This window comes from Electrophorus electricus, chromosome 17, assembly GCF_041902795.1.
Source record: "Electrophorus electricus isolate QZ-2024a chromosome 17, ASM4190279v1, whole genome shotgun sequence".
Taxonomy (NCBI): domain Eukaryota; kingdom Metazoa; phylum Chordata; class Actinopteri; order Gymnotiformes; family Gymnotidae; genus Electrophorus; species Electrophorus electricus.
The window spans coordinates 19,292,580-19,310,000 of NC_137513.1; the positions used below are offsets into that span (position 1 = coordinate 19,292,580).

General features: G+C 44.3%; 1 protein-coding gene across 8 annotated transcripts in view; it reads left to right on the forward strand.

Moving 5' to 3' along the window:
• Positions 1-17,421, forward strand: part of cadm2b (cell adhesion molecule 2b) — a 118,495-nt gene that overhangs the window by 71,516 nt on the left and 29,558 nt on the right. For all 8 annotated transcript variants that reach the window (XM_081699729.1, XM_081699730.1, XM_081699726.1 and 5 more), the window contains exon 2: positions 8,004-8,030. In XM_081699729.1, the coding sequence (XP_081555855.1) occupies positions 8,004-8,030 (27 nt within the window). The remainder of the gene's footprint in view (positions 1-8,003; positions 8,031-17,421) is intronic.

A 17,421-nucleotide genomic window follows, 5' to 3' on the forward strand; every position in this document is an offset into this window, starting at 1 on the left:
TCTCTCTACATTCATACCACTGTCTCTCTTTACATTTACAAATGTGTCTCTACATTCATACCACTGTCTCTCTTTATATTTACACGTTTCTCTACATTCATACCACTGTCTCTCTTTACATTTACAAATGTGTCTCTCTACATTCATACCACTGTCTCTCTTTACATTTACAAATGTGTCTCTCTACATTCATACCAGTCTCTCTTTACATTTACAAATGTGTCTCTCTACAGTCATACCACTGTCTATCTTTACATTTACATGTTTCTCTACATTCATACCACTGTCTCTCTTTACATTTACATGTTTCTCTACAGTCATACCACTGTCTCTCTTTACATTTACAAATGTGTCTCTACATTCATACCACTGTCTCTCTTTACATTTACATGTTTCTCTACATTCATACCACTGTCTCTCTTTACATTTACATCTTTCTCTACATTCATACCACTGTCTCTCTTTACATTTACAAATGTGTCTCACTACATTCATACCACTGTCTCTCTTTACATTTACATGTCTCATTACATTCATACCACTGTCTCTCTTTATATTTACACGTCTCACTACATTCATACCAGTTTATTATACCACCATGAGTCTTTATTCCCCACTGAGGATCATGGCCATTAAAAACCAAAAGATTACACAATTAAACGTGTGCATTAATGTGCATGCCCACTGTCAGAAGACTGTAAAGTATTTGTCTCAATAAAGGTATGTGAAGTTGTTTTTCTTATTTACTGCCGTGTGTATGTTTATCACAAAGGTTACAGCTAATGGCTTGGGACCACACATCCGTGCACCATCTGGTGATGTAGTTCTGTGCTGCCTGCTGTCTGTGGGCAGGCAGAGGCAGAACACACACATCATTTAATGGTGATGTATCTCTTGGTCTTTGGAGTGTGGCGCGTCGCGCCGCGTCTCTCGTGAGTCCACTGGCTGTTCCGCTTAACCAGATGCAACAAGTTCCTACACGGATCTCACAGCTGACATGTTTGTTTTTGAAACATTTCAAATATACAGATATGAATATGATAGTAGTATATAGCCATAATACCATTTACAGAATATTATGGTACACAGAATAATGGCAGTGCATTAGGGAAACAGTGCCTGAATTGTGACTGATGGAGTGTTTTATGATTAAACATGGTTTACATTGAGCAAATGAGTCAATGAGTATTCAGACTTGTGCCCACACTAGAATTACACCTCCAATGGTCAAATCCATCATGCTCTAATTTTCCTGGGTGTTTTAGTTAGTTATTCTATTTATCCCTCTTATTTTAGTTTTTGAGTAATAATCACATACTTCTCTGCCTCTCTGTTTAGTGTTCAGTGATTGGCTGTCTTCCTGCTGTGTTCTACAAAACTACCCACTCATTACATTCCAGTCCTACAGGCCTTTCCCTTTTAATGGTGGTGGATCTAAATTCACATACGTGTTATCCGTTGGATAACAAAACATTCAACTCATAGTTTTCTCTGGTGAATGGTCTCATTAAAGAATCGAGTCTGTGTGTGTGTGTGTGTGTGTGTGTGTGTGTGTGTGTGTTATGAGTATGTATGTGTGCTGTTACTGGTACCGTTACGTAAGGCCCCTGTGCTGTTCTTCGCTCTGAGTAGTACGGCCTTCCTGTTACGGGAAACCGTCTGATATTCGAGCTCCCAAACGTGTCCAGTGGGAGATGCCTTTAAACTCAACCTTTCTCCTTCACCAGAATTTTAAATAACTACATGCAATTCTCTCAAAGGACTATTGTGATTAGGTTTCACTGCAGGTTCCAAAAACAACCACACTGTGAGATTAAAATGATTTGTATTGTATTTTAAATTGAAATTCCATTTTCCTTTATAAGGGTTATTAATTTTACCCTTATATTTATGTTTTATAGCAAAAAAGTAAATTCAAGACATGATAAAATTTGTATAGCCTATTCCTGAGAAAGGTAACGAATGCGTGAATATAAGTAACAGATGAGTCAGAGTACTTATCTGTGTTAACATCTAGAAAACTAGATGGAACAACGCTTAACATTGTTTGTGTGCATCTGCAGGTCATAAAATAGTGTGTGTGTGAGAGTGTGTGTGAGAGAGTGTGTGTGTGTGTGTGAGTGTGTGTGTGATTGTGTTTTTGAGTGTGAGTGTGAGTGTGAGTGTGTGTGTCTACACATGAGTTTCAGATTCATGTGTCACACTCTGATTGCACTATAAGCCTGAATCTCTGAACGGTTACGTTGCAGGTTACCCCCCCCCCCCCCCCTCTCTCTCTAAGTGTCACCACGGTGTCATTAAGGCTGGGGCAGTAAAAGCAGAATCCAGATCCCATGCTGGCTTGTACACTCTGGAGCTGCTGACCATGGAGGAGAGGTGACCTGCGCTTCTTTGAAGCATGCGTTTGCTGTCAGCGATCGCCGATCTCATCTCCAGAGCAGGCGGTGTATCGTAGCGGTGCAGCAGTGATGCTAAACTCCTGCAAGCCAGAAAGGTCACAGCCTACATGGATGGAAAACCATTTAGGGCACAGGCTTCTAGAAGGTCATGGTGACATGAGACGACTTGACCCAGGGGACCAGATGGGATGGCACTGCCTCAGGGGGGCACTGTGTCCCCTCTGTCTGAGGCGCACAGTCTCGTTAGCTACAGCTTCTCACATGCACTGAATGTCCTTTGATTAACCTGGGAATTAAAGCCCCTCTGCAGTGTTCATTTATCAGGTAAAGTCACACCCTGACCAAACAAACCTCACGTGTAACATGTCGTAAAGCAACCATCTACGTCAGTCTACACTTGAACAGCCTATGTCAGTCTACACTCAGACAGTCTACATCAGTCTACACTTAAACAGTCTGTCTGTCTACACTTAGTCTACACTTAGTCTACGCCAGTCTGTCAGTCTAAACTTAATCAGTCTACGTCAGTCTACACTACAGTAGTGTTTTCTTTAAAGTCCAGTTCTTAATATATGTAGGTCTCATTACTTTTGTTGATGTCTAATGGCTTTCATGGTCTCACTAAGACAGAAATGAGTCCGAGACCATTTAAATTATGTCAGCGTTTTTGTTTAGCCATATCTAGGTGTGTTTGATGAAGATCAATTATATTTAATTGTCACTGAGGTATCAGTGTGGATATCATTAACTCTGTAGCCACATCCATATTCAATCCTTCACAGGTAGCCTAACGTTTTTAATTAAGTCGACTGTCATGTGCATGTACACAACTCGATGGGGAGCAATGGAATGCCCCTTTTCCCTAATTTACTTTGCTCAGAATGCCACTGAGTTGTTTTGGTCCCGGTGCGTATGCAGACAGGCAGATGCCGATGTCATCCGTGCTGTAGACAGACGTCGGGGGTGAGCGGGATGTACCTCGCTGACGGGTCATCTATCCTCCAGGGAGATGCAGGCTTCATCACCATTACCATTCTCTCTCTCTCTCTCTCTCTCTCTCTCTCTCTCTCTCTCTCCCTCCCTCCCCTTTCTCTCTCTCTCTCTCTCTCTCTCTCTCTCTATCTCTCCCTCCCCTCTCTCTCTCTCTCTCTCCCTCCCTCCTCTCTCTCCCTCCCCTCCCTCTCTCTCTCCCTCCCCTCCCTCTCTCCCTCCTCTCTCTCCCTCCCCTCCCTCTCTCTCTCCCTCCCCTCCCTCTCTTTCCCTCCCCTCTCTCCCTCCCTCCCCCCTCTGTCTCTCTCTCCTTCCCTCCCCTCTCTCTCTCTCTCTCTTTCTCTCTCTCTCTCTCTCTCTCTCTCTCTCTCTCTATATATATATATATATATATATATATATATATATATATATATATATGCATGCATGCGAGATGCCACAAACTTGCATGCAAAGGGCCGAGGAGCTTAATGTTAAAGTCATTTTCCCAGTCCCCTCCTTGTGCTGACGAACGCGTTGTCTAGGCAACGGAGGTTTAGTTGGCTGGCTAGGGGACGTTAATGGCTCACCTGATGAACGCTCTGTCCTGTAGACGCTCTGTCCTGTAGACGCTCTGTGCTGTAGACGCTCTGTCCTGTAGACGCTCTGTCCTGTAGACGCTCTGTCGTGTGGAGTCAAGCTCACCTGATGATCGGTATTCTGATTTGAATCCCAGCACCACCAAGGGGGAAGGTCTGCAAGACAGAATTGAAGTTGTGTTCTGTTCTTTGGATAGGAAAGATGCAGGGGTGCAAATGTTCCAACCATGTACACGCAAGCGTATCTTATGAGTGTAATATGACTTCTACCAATTATAACCAGTTGTACCCAATAGTTATTACCATAATTTGTTGCAAAGAAGACAATAGGTGGAAATCGAGGTGTTTGTTCTGCTGCTCTACGGACCTTGAGTGCATATTTATAAACTAGTGATTGTAGATTAATGGTTGTAGATTAGGTTAGATTGTAGATTAATAATAACACATTAAAGAGATTCCTCTAGTCCTTTTGGTACTCCAGTCAGCTATATTCACTACTCTGGGAAAGTGAATTCTCCACACTGGGAATACTGGGAGACCTCGCATGTGTCGGGTCTGTTAGAAGGGCGTGTGAGCAGCTGGGATGCTTCGCCACGCTGGATGTTACTACCTTAAGAATCATGACAGGGGCTCAGCACCCAGCAAGTTATTTTATTTGACATTTATTTGAAATTTTCCTGCAGTCCAAAAAGTCATCCTCTATCTTTCTGTTCTTTGTTTGTGGAGACAGAAGACTAAATGAAATAAAATACAGTTTAACATTCTCCACTTTGTGTTTTCCTTTTTTCTTTTGTCTTTGATGATAGTTTTCTCTCTTGCCGTGTGCTTTAGGGTAATTTCTTTGGAATACTGTGTCATTTTCTCCTATGGAGGTCCTGAAAACCAAACCAAACCGTGGACAATATGTCCACGTATTGTACAACGGAGTTGTTGTTCTTCCAAGGTGCTTTAGTCATATTTGCTCTCAGATGTGGCTGGTTTTCCCCCATCTTTTGTATTCAGCCCTTCATTTTTAACCTTACGTCTCTTCTTTAGTAAGTCAGTGAAGGGGAGTAGAAACAGAAACTATTAAGTGTCCCTTTAGGGGAGGCTGAAGTGTTTGTTTGGCTTTTCTCTCGCGTTTCATGCATTGTTTTAAGCTGTCGCTGTGGATGGCCTACGGCATTGCCCATTACAGACACCTCGGTCTTCATCAATAATCCAGAGGATATCAAATATTAACACAGAGGTGGTCACAGAGGCAGAAAGCAGCAGAGCAGTGACAGGGTACACCATCACCCCTCACAGCTGAGGACGGGGTGGATGCCAGACGGTTCTACCTCACACAGCTGTGGACAGGGAGGATGCAAGACAATTCAACCTCACACACACGGAGTAGACGCAAGACTACCAAGGTGCAGCATTTTGAGGTTCTGGTCAGACCAGAAGAACGGAAGAAATGGAAGGAAGTCATGTTTCGTTGGCTTTGCCATGTATGGATCAGACTGCCTGTGAAGAAACCTTCCCCGTTTTTCACCTGATGATACTGGAGATGTCTTACGGGCGTCAGGGACTGTTCCTCTAAAGAAATACGTAAACGCAGAGGAATAACCTCAACAGAGGTTGTGTAACGGCAAAGGAAACGCCCGCGTTCCCACACAAGAATATCCGAAAATAGAAGCGTTTCAGCTTATCCGAGTATAGCACTTTCTCAGTGAGCCATTTCCCAGACTCTGGAATTTTCTACAGCAGATTGCAGAAACAGCTTTTGGAATCTTCTCAAGGGATGTGTTTAGAGTACTGTGATGTTGCAAGCTGTTTTCCAGAACAGAGAAGTTGATGGCACATCCATGACTCTGTGTCACCAGCTTCACCTCTGCAATGACCGATAGTTTAGAGCCACAGCGCAGGGTGCCGTCATAAACAGGAAGTGAATGGAATTATGAGGATTATTGTACAATCGGTAATGTACAGATTAATAAAATAATAAGATTAATAAGATATTGCTCTGTTCATAAAATTCAGTAAATACAGTTCACCAAAAGTCTCTGCCAGGCAGACAGAGCACAAAGGTGTGTACACACACACACACACACATGCACACAGTTTGTGGTCAGAATATGATGAGTTGCTCTCTGACAAGGGGTCAGTTGAAGCCAAAGCGCCCCGAGGGTCGAGCTGTTTGGCCCCGTGGACAGAGCAGCTGCCCGGTTGAGCTCAGTGGAGGGAGATCGCCAGGCTGTCTTGTTCTCCTGCAGCGGAGGACAAACCCTTCCTCGTGGATGCTTAGACTAATCACTACAGGGGACTGCTCTCTCTCACATACAGGCACATATCTGAAACAGGGGAGGAAGAGAAAGAATGTGAGTGGGAGTGAGAGAGAGAGAGAGAGAGAGAGAGAGAGAGAGAGAGAAAGGGAGAGTAAGAATGAAGTAGAGACAGAAGAAAGAGAGAATGAGAGATGGAGAGAGAGACAATGAGAGATAGAGAGAGGGGGAGGAGGGGAGAAAGAGAGAGGGGGAAAGATAGAGAGAGTGGAGAGATAGAGAGAGACAGGGGGAGAAAGAGAGAGGGGGAAGATAGAGGGGGGAGAAGGAGAGAGAGGGGGAAAGATACAGAGAGAGAGAGAGAGAGAGAGAGATGGTGGCTCCTTCAGTAGATTAGCCGACTTGCCATTCTCCTCATTGTCGTGCTTTCATAAGGACAGCCAGGAATGGAGGCCATCCGTTAAAGTCTTGAGCAGACAATGGAACCCTTCCGGAGGAAGAATGTGTATGTTGTTTTGATTACTGTTAAAATGACAGAGGTGGGAGATGTGAAGTGTAGTCTGTGTTTACACTAATGTTCCTGCAGACATTAGAATTGGCCTTGGAAACAGATAATGCAGCGCTACACTGGAGAGAAACTGCGTTACAGTGGGAGTCTTTTTTCTTACTGATTTTCTCCATGAACAATCCAGAATAGCCAGACTAATAGAAACAGTCTTAACACAGAACAAATCCAGTTCGATTACGAGTCTTTGCACTCCGGTGGGTGGTGAGAGCCCAGTGCCTTTACCCCCAGGAGTAGGCGAATAGTCCCAGCCCACAGCATGGACAGTCTCATCAAGGGGTTTGACTGTGTCAACACTATTAGGTTCCTACACCACACATGGATTTCGAGATTAATGACATTCATGTAAGGAATAGGAATGGCTTTGCTTGGGATTAACAAATGTCAAAAACAGCACGAAACCCCCTGTCCACCTGGAGCGAGGAACCCTGGATGGAGTAGTTCAGCTCCTGCACATCCCAACACTCCGTCTGCTTTGGTCTGAAGGTATTCAACCTTCTACACAAGCTTCTGTTCTTAAAACAAATCTCCATGTCTAGTGCAGAACTGATGACCCACTGTGTTATTCATATATCAGTATATCAAAACTCGCTGTGTCAACAAGGTATTATACAGTGCATGTATTAGTAATTACTCAAACTGTGCATAATACATGTCTCCTGTTTTAATCTGGTCTGTCATAAAAGTTTTTAAAAAGTTCCTCGTTACTCTGATAAAAGACATTAGTGCGCTTCCCTTTCGTCATATTGCTGTTCCACACAGAAACTTTGGAGGTGTCATTTCAGTCATTAGTCTCACCTCATCCTTTGATGTTCCATATTGACTCTGAGAGGTTGAACTTAATTATTCAGCAGGGTTTGCGGAGAGATCTATGCAGATGGCAGACACTGTAAAATATCTCCATTATGCTCCTCATCAAGCCAGAAATGCAAAACAGAAGGTCCACATAATGAAAGGACAAGACATATGCATTCACACACCAGCTCTCTCCAGACTGGGTGACGCAGAGCAGCCTGCATCAGGGGTACCACTCGGAAGCAACGTCTCTCCACAAGAGCATGTTCTACTCCTGGAACCTGCCTAACCTTTTCTCTCTCTCTCTCCCTCTCTCTCTCTCCCTCTCTCCCCCCCCTCTCTCCCTCTCTCCCCCCCCTCTCTCTCTCTCTCTCTCCCTCTCTCTCCCTCTCTCTCTCCCTCTCTCTCCCCCCCTCTCTCTCTCTCTCAGAGGCAGCAACGAAGAGCAAAGCAAAAGGTGAGTTGTCTTTCTTTTTCGCAGCTCTGTGATTCATGTTGAACACTGTTTTCAATAAACAGTAAACAGATGAATAAATAAATAAACTGCTCTCCAGTCAGACTCCATCACCTCCCCACAGAGCTAGCACAAGCAAGAAAAGCCAACCAGTGATCTTTAATAAGTTGAGCAGGGGATGGTTCCGTATAAACAAAATCTAACCCAACTAACTGGGTGATACAGCCATTGTGTGGACATTGTGGTCTGTTAATGATGGGATAGTGGGAATAGTTCAGATCATGTTGGCACATTTACAGGCTACACTTTATGTTCGCTGTCTAACAGGAGACAACAGCAGAAATTCAGAAAGTTTCTGTACAATCACATATGCATATATTCAGCTATTTGATTCCCTACTGCTTTCAGTAAACAGCACCTTGTGCTGAACTTGGGATGTGAAAGGGGTCATGTTGATCAGCAGACTGGAGTTACAGGTCAGAAAGTCATCAGCAGGTCATCTCCAGCAACAAAGACTTCCCGCGCTGTTCTGCACCACGTGGTGGCATGATCAATAAATCCTTGTTTTCAAAACTAAATAAAGAGAGCTATTAATAATTTGGTAAGATATCAAAACGCCGCATGGTCAATTCCAGAACTAGCATGTCTTTTATTTGCATTTTAAGGCCATTACCGCTTTCAGCTCAAGGTCAGAAGTCCTCTGATAGACTGACACGTGCCTCCATTTTCGGAGCTGGATTTAATCCACGAAAAAGAAATGTATCTCAGAACCTGTGCGTTCCTGGGCTCTGTCTTTCTTTGGCTCTCCCTCCCTCTCCCTCTCTCTTTCTCTCTCTTCATCCTCCTCCCTCTCTCCCTCCTTCTCTCTCCCTCTCTCTCCCTCCCTCTCTCTCTCCTTCTCTCTCCCTCTCTTCATCCTCCTCCCTCTCTCTCTCTCTCTCTCTCTCTCTCTCTCCCTCTCGCTCATTCACACTACCATAATCAGCCCGGACACTGAGTTCTAAACTACCGTGTCCTTCCTTTGATGTTGGAATACTGCCAGCATGGGCATCTCAGTATTTCCAGGCTGTAAACAATCAAACTTATAAATAACCTACAGGCAGGGAATGTTGGAATGTTGTCCATCCTCATTCATCACCATCCAATACGGTTCTATGGAAAATCCATATCTCAGGTAATGGAAAAAAATGCAGCCGCCACCACTGACTCAACGCGTGGATTTTTGCCCTTTTCCCAGAAGTCTGTGTTCTTGATTCAACACTAAGATAGACTTAAGCTCTCATGTTTGGTCCGATGAATTACAGTTATGTTCCACCCTGTTTGAAACACAGTGGACATATTACACATTTACTATTCCTAATAGTCCTGCAAAAAGCAGCATGTATCCTGCCATCTTTAACTCCCCTTAAAAAGATTTAAATAGCTTTTAGTGCTTGTCTAAACTGCACTTTTGGGAATTGTGTCTGGGTGTGTTTCCATGTTGTGGTGATGTATAAAGTGCTTTCAAAGTAGTAAGGTATTAACGATCAGAGGCATGTCACTCCAGTGCTGGTGCCCTGGCTCTTTAAGGTAAGAGAAACACACTCAGGGGATTTATGCTAACGGGTAAATTCATCCCCTCTTCCACCGACTCTCACCACCCATGGTAATAATTTAGCAGGGAGGAGTGTGTGGCTTTAAGCGCACTGTGTGTTTGTAAGATATGTGTGTGGGGGTGCTGTTTGTGTGGTGGGCGTGTGTGTATGAGTTTGTATGTGTGTGTGTGTGCTGACTGAGTGGTGGGTGTGTATGTGTGTGAGTTTGTGTGTGTGTGTGCTGATTGTGTGGTGGGCGTGTATGTGTATGCGTTTGTGTGTGAGTTTGAATGTGTGTATGTATGTGTGTGTGTATGTGTGTCATCAGTGTATGAGGATTTAGCTTCTAAAACGAGGCTGTTTATTCTGTAGTAAGCAGCACTCAATACTGAATCATATGTGTGACTTTTTGCTGCCGACCAGGGTATAGAAAGGCCAGCATATTTATCATATATCTGTTCATTTTTTAATTGACTGCAAAAATAAATGAATGAATAATTGTGCCTTTCTGTGGAAGGGAGAAGAATCAGCACACTGAAGATACAGAATAATAATTAATAAATCTGTTTTATATTGTTTAATAGTTACGCCAGTATGAATGTCATATAGAAGGGTGAATCATGTCTTATGAATGTTTAATGAAAGCCTGAGGTGGGTTCCTGGGTAAAATAAGATGACTTTTTGATGCGCTGTACTTGTGGGTGCTGTCAAGGCCAGGAGAAGGGGACGCATTTTTGACACATCATTAAGCTGGATTGATTTATTCAACAGTAGACATAAGATACAGTAATTGAGTCTCAACTCATATAATTACCTATGGATTTTTTCATATCTGCTCAAATTGAATTTCAAACGGCCATCACAAACTGGAAGACAGCCAGTAGAAAAGGCCGCACAATATTATACGTGAAATGTTGTTCTTGGAATTATGAGCTCATCATAGTTTCCTGCCATTGTGCCTGCATGATCTATCATGATTGTATATAAAATTCATCCACAGTAATATGAGATTATTAGAGACGCAATACTATGACCACTGACCACAGCAGTAGCCGTTACCTTAGAGACTTTTGATTGATCGAGCGATAGATGGATAGATGGATAGATGGATGGATGGATGGATAGATAGATATATAGATTGATTGACTGATTGATTGATTAGCAATTAGCAGACTGAAATAACCACGGGACTAAGCCAGAGCATCCTTGCACAGACAAGGTTGGCCAGCCCTTCTGTACCTGCCTCAGGTGTGCTGGGAGCTGGAACAGGACTACAGGGCCACCAGCTGAAGGTCACGGAGGATCTGCCTCCAGATTCCTGCCCTAAATGTGCACCATTGCCAACAAAAATAGGAAGCCCACAGGCTAATGTTTTAAAACCAATGCCATGTTGTTTCAAGGACCGAAGGTTAAATATTTTAATAGGCCTCATTTATCTTCACAGTGGCATATTATAGCATTGATATAATATTGATCACTTATAAAATCATTCTATGGTGTGAAGTAATTTGTGGAATTGACACAACACTGAGATGTCTAAAGAAAATCTCTCCCAACGGCTACATTTCCATAGTCACAATGTCCAGCCCGGAGTTGACGGCAGAGGCTGACACTGCACCGGGGTTCTGGGGTTCCAGGGTTCCGGTTGGTGCCTACAGAATTCAGTTTAGGGCCAAACACTCAGAACCACTGTTTCTCTATACAGCAATATTAGTTCTTCTTTCTTGTTTTCTTTTATTTTAAAGCGTCACTGACAAGAGGCGGTACCTGCGATGGTTGTCCGATCACCTCACGCACAGCAGACAGATAGAAGACCAGAGATGAGGCAGCCATGTTCCAGCTAATAACACACCCCTCTGAAAAGGTTCAGAGCTAAACGTATTTTGCCGAAGCTCTTTTGCTATTAATTGCGCCTTTTCTCTCGTCCTCCGACAGTAATTCACATCAAACTTTGCTGATATGAACTGGGAAAGAATAAGTGTCGCTGTGAATTGTTCAAATTTCATCCCTCATAACTGAGCCGCTGGTGAGACCGAGAAGGAGAGAAGACAGAATTTTAATTAAAAATCCTGCAACGCGTGCAGACTGGAGCCGTTTTGTTGAGAGAGCTGATTTCCGATTGCTGGGTCTAGATGGCCTTTCTGATTACGGTGGAAACGTGCAATTGTCTGTGTATGTGATCTGAAAAGCTGCACCTCTACCCGTCCACAGGGAGGCGCCAGTTACTGTCGCCCTGCTCCGGGGACTAAGCTGCACTGTAAGGGAAGCCGCCAGCCCTAATTAAATATAACACGTCCTTACCCACGCTGTAAGACCTACTCCCCAAACATGTTGGCAAATAGGCCACACATAGCCAGCCAATTAATTAAAAAGTGTCATGTTGCTGCATTTGCAGTGATTAATAATTAGGTTGTCAACTTTGCGCTGTGGTCGGTCGGATATGCTTCTTCCTGTGCTTCTCCTTCTCCCTACCACTAGTAAACTCTTACAAGGCATCGAGTTTCTCTTAGAGTGCTACAATGCATTGATATTGAGCAATTTTCCCTAGAACACATTCTTCTGAAGTGTTGGCTGGTTGCCCATTCTAAACTGTGCCAATAACCAGTGAAGCTCTGATCACAGTTCTGAGTGAGAGTTGTGTCTGTGTCCAAACGTAAGAAATTTGTTTTTTGTTAACGACGTTTTACAGCATAAATGACTAGCAGATTGTGAGTGTACCATTTGTCATCGTGTTTCTGGACAAACCAGGAACGAGTTGGATTGCCTTTTCCTGGAAATAAGTCATGACACTCCACATCGTGCGCGTGTGTGTGTGTGTCTGTGAGCCTGTGAGCGTGTGTGTGCGTGTGTGTGTGTGTGTGTGTGTGTGTATGCGTGCATGTGTGCATACAGGCGCATTAATACCAAAATGAAACCTTGCATGAAAGATAATTCATCTTCTCTCTCATTACCCCAGCATGAGGGCACTTCACAAATACTGAACTTTAATTTTCCTGCTGACAGATATACCAATCATATAGAATTCAAAATAACATTACCTCTCACATTAGTTCCTATTTAATCTTCTGCTGGCTGGCTTGGGGCTAGAGAGGCAGCAGGAAGAGGGACCTGACCAGATGAGCACATCTCTCTCTTCTCCAGCGTCGCTTGTAAGTGGTTAGTGGGGAAAGCATCTGCCTCCAGTAGACATGTGTTCTCCAGTAGACATGTGTTCCTCAGTATACGTGTGTTCTCCAGTAGATGTGTGTTCTCCAGGCGTGTGATCACCACATCTGGGAGGACGTCTTACTGGATGGAGCGTGATGGAGCTATTTAAGGTCTGGCTGGGATCTGTGTTCCACAGATATTAAAATTCGCCCTCATTGAGAAGCTGTTGCCTTACCCTTAAAACATGAGATTGGCACTCTAAATCTCCAAGAACCCTGACTGTTCCTCAAGGCTTGGTCAAGAGTAAACTTGCCTCAACCTTGACACCCAGAGACATCATCCTTCACACACACACACACACACACACAATTCTAAATCTGTAAACCTTTATATAGTGGAATGAAAACTGTACATGCATCCAGAATGAAAGCAGGGCTGGGGTGTGTGAGTGTGTGTGTGTGTGTGTGTGTGTGTGTGTGTGTGTGTGTGTGTGTGTGTGTGTGTGTGTGTGTGTGTGTGTGTGTGTGTGTATGTGTATAGGTGGGTGGGTATGGGTGGGTGTGTGTGTGTGTATGAGTGTGTGTGTAGGTGGGTGTGTGTGTGGGTGTGTGTGTGTGTGTAGGTGTAGGGGTGATAGTGTGTAATGAATTGAGATGAGCCGTCTTCCTGCTGAGTACTTCGCAGTGTATTTGTTAGCGTTTTGTCTGCGTTCGTCCCCTACAGTTTATTCCGCCTTGGTTTGCTCCAGTGCCTTTTGGCCATTCATCAAGGCCTAGATTTCCATTATGTGGCCCAGTCAGCTGGGACAGGAAAAAAAGCTTCTCAGGCTGTGTGGCTCATTCGTCCTGCCGGGAGTCCTGCCTCAAGTCCCGCTTCTTCACCACAGACGCATTCAGGACACGCTGACTTTGTGACACCACGCCATAATACACTGCCCTCCATACGCACCAGGACTGTTGAGTCCAAACTGAGGTTTTTGCTCTGTGCTTAAAGTAAATTGAAAAGATGTTCACCATAGAGAGATAAAAGGGCTGAATCTTCGAGAAACATATTTGTGGGTAATTTCAGGCATACAGGGAGATGTTTTGTTGTTTTTGATATATAGCGTCTTTTGTGTTCGAACCATGAATGAGCATAATCACTGTATGTATCGGTAAATAGCACCTTAATACACTGCCTGAAAATAGAACAGAGCAATCCAAAAAGCATTTATGTACATGTTGTAGCATAAGCTTTTATCTTATAAAAATATTAAGAAAATACTGCATTTAGGATATTGCCTGAAATATATGGTACCCAAACTGCTGTTAGACCCATTATATAATTTTTCTGTGTCCATTTTACCCTGGTACAAGGCCCCTGCATGGACAGCAGTGCTGTGCCGATCCTCTGTTTAGGGTTCTGGAGCTTAAAGCCTGCAGACACATGGGGGATGGGGAGATGTTAGGCAAGGTCGCAGTACTGTCGGCCATGGTGAGCCTACTGACAATGTTGGTCAGAGAAAAAGATTCACCTGGCACAGACACACAGCCTCAGGACTAAGACTCCACGAGACAGGGTGAGACTCCACGAGACAGGGTGAGACTCCACGAGACAGGGTGAGGTTGTTGTGTTCTGATATGCTCTGGTATAGACTCCACATCTCTCATTCCTAACTGAGGAAGAGAATTTCCATGCGTTAGCCGAAACTATTGTCAGGCATTGGCAATACCAACTGCTACTGATCTTAGAGTGTAAAACCTGCCGTGCTCTACCCTCTGTAAACATTTAGATTGTCCCACCAGAAGAAACCATCTCCTCAGCTATCAGCAGAACCAAATGCCACACAGTATGCAATCAGATCAATATACAATATATCAATTCTGCCCTCCGCAGTTCGCTTCAGTAAGACGTAGGAACACAGACTATGTGAATGAAGCCATTTCTGAGTATTGGGGAAGCAGATCCCTGTATGTGGCCAAGGTTGTTTAACCAGCAAGTATCTTTTTCCCGCACGGGAGAGGTAGCGAGAGGACACTCTGAAACTGAGACTCGGTGTAATGCGGCCTTGGTCCCAACCTCCCACTCACCTCCCACTCACCAGTCTCCTACTCAGCCTGCAGGACTGTTTAAAGCTGACAGCTCAGATCATTGGCCTACCCCAAACACAGTCCTCCTGCCCCAGACTAATGAGGCAACCCTGATCCTGCACTGCGACTACAGTGCTTACGGGACCCTCAGCCTGGGTTACAAACCAAACTAGTGTCAACGTCAGGAGTGCAGAACAGTTGCACATGCTCATGTGACCAGGTGTGACCAGGTGATGGTGCTTTTAGACTCTCAGAGGCCTAACTCCCAGTTAACCCCACAGATGCCCCTCCCACAGTGATTTGCCCCTCCCACACCTGTGCTACTTACAGGAATGATGAGTTAATGCCATGTCCCTTTTCACATACAGAAGGAAGGCTGTGTTGACCACAATAATTTGCTGTGGTTATGTTGTTCTCATAGATAAATAGCCATGCTTACTCATTAGCTCAATGGTAACAGTAAAGTCACACTGAAGGCAAGCAAAAGAGAGAGAGAGACGAGAGGAACAGACAGATGGGAAGCGATGGAGGGAAAAAAGAAAGGGAGAGAGAGAGAGAGAGAAGGAGGAAGGAGAGACAGATGCAGCCAGAGTGCAATTAGAGGACATCTCAGCAGCAGAAGAACAAAAGTGGCGTAAGACAGAGCAGAATCCACTGAGGCTGAGTGATTAGGGTTGGCTTGGACGTCCCCGTTTCTCGTACAAACAATCACACACACACGCGCGCCCACACACACACACACACACACACACGCGCCCACACACACGCGCCCACACACACACACACACACACACACACACACACACACACACACACACGCACACAGAATTGTTCTCAGAACGTAGACCGCCATTGGGATTATGTGTGAATTTGCCACCCAACTGCAGGAGCAGCAGTCAGTCCCAGACAAGTATGACTAGCTCTAATCAGGCCATGCTACCAATTACAGCTGATCTGGAGTCAGAGGAAGAGATGAGAGGAAGAAAATTGCCATCTGGTTCAGCTGAAACCCCCCACCTACACACACACACACACACACACACACACACACACTGTGGGGAAGTGTTCACCTCACTGGGCCCATCATGGTTTTCCGTTGTGTTTAACCAGTATAACTTTTCCTGTCTTTCTGAAATTTCCATTTAAAGAATTCTGCCACAGGCTTAAATGTGATTGGTTGGATGAAGTCCATTAAGGAAAGACATTCTGGTAGAAGACGAAGGCAGATTTCAGCCTCATGGTCTCGTATCGGGTATTCACTGGCTTCAGACGCTAGCCTGCATAACAGTGCTGGGTCTCGCTGTGACGGTTGCACAGTGACACTATATAATCTGCTTGGAAAGGTTCCTGCCCACTGGGTCTATAATATAGAACAGGAGAAGACTGTGTAGGAGTTATGAATGCGAAAATATGTTTGCATCTGTAAACAAGAATCCCTGCGATGTGGGACAGACAGCAACTGTAGTCAAGTCACCAGTCACATGGACATGCTGGGGGAAAGAGTCCTGTGGGAATTTGCCATGTGGCTTGCAGCTGGCGCTCTGTGAAGCTCTGTGGATATGATGGCAGGGAAAGCGGTGAGTTTGAATGAAAGAAACGCGATTACAAAGCAAAAGGTCTGGACCGCCATCAGTGAGCTCAAAAAGAATATTAAACCTCTGTGATGGAAGCTAGCAAGACACGAGCAAGCCAAAATGGGATACAAACTAATAAGATGTCAATGTAGCCGAGGTCAACGGTGAACCAAAAATGTGTGAGATGTCCAAAGTTTAAAAGCTGTTTTGCATTTTTTGTCAAACATGTTCAAGGTGAATGAGGTTTGAATACACTGAAGTGCATTGCTCTCGTGGACAGATTTGAAAGACCAAGAAATAACTTCAGTGAACTTCCAGCTCCTATGTGTTTGTAATACTGCAGACCATGACAGACAGCTCATCATTAATGTGAAACTGTGGGCTTCACGTTTGTCTGAGTTTACCCTGCTTTTGTGCGTTAGCGTGAACGCTCCACACACCAGACGCCGTGGGGTACAGCACACCAGCCTCTCACGGATGGCTCCAGCACTGCGTAAAGACTGATGACTCATCCATTATCTTTGCCTCTCACACACCACACCAGAGCGAGGACGTGCTCACATGCCAGCAAGGCCTGGATTCTTGGAGTATGTTGGTCTTGAGCGTGACGTGCTAACCACATTGATTACGCCACCACAGGGAATGGGTATAAAACTAATAGGGGTAGGGATGGGGCAATATTTACCACACATTTAGCACGCTAAACCACACTTTTACCACGCTAAAACCACACATTTACCACACATTTACCACACTAAACCATACATTTACCACACATTTACCACACTAAACCATACATTTACCACACATTTACCATGCTAAAACCACACATTTAGCACACTAAACCACACATTTACCGCACTTTTACCACACTAAACCATACATTTACCACACATTTACCATGCTAAAACCACACATTTAACATGCCAAAACACACATTTACCATGCTAAAACCACACGATTAACATGCCAAAACACACATTTAGCACGCTAAACTACACATTTACCTTGTTAAAATCACACATTTAAC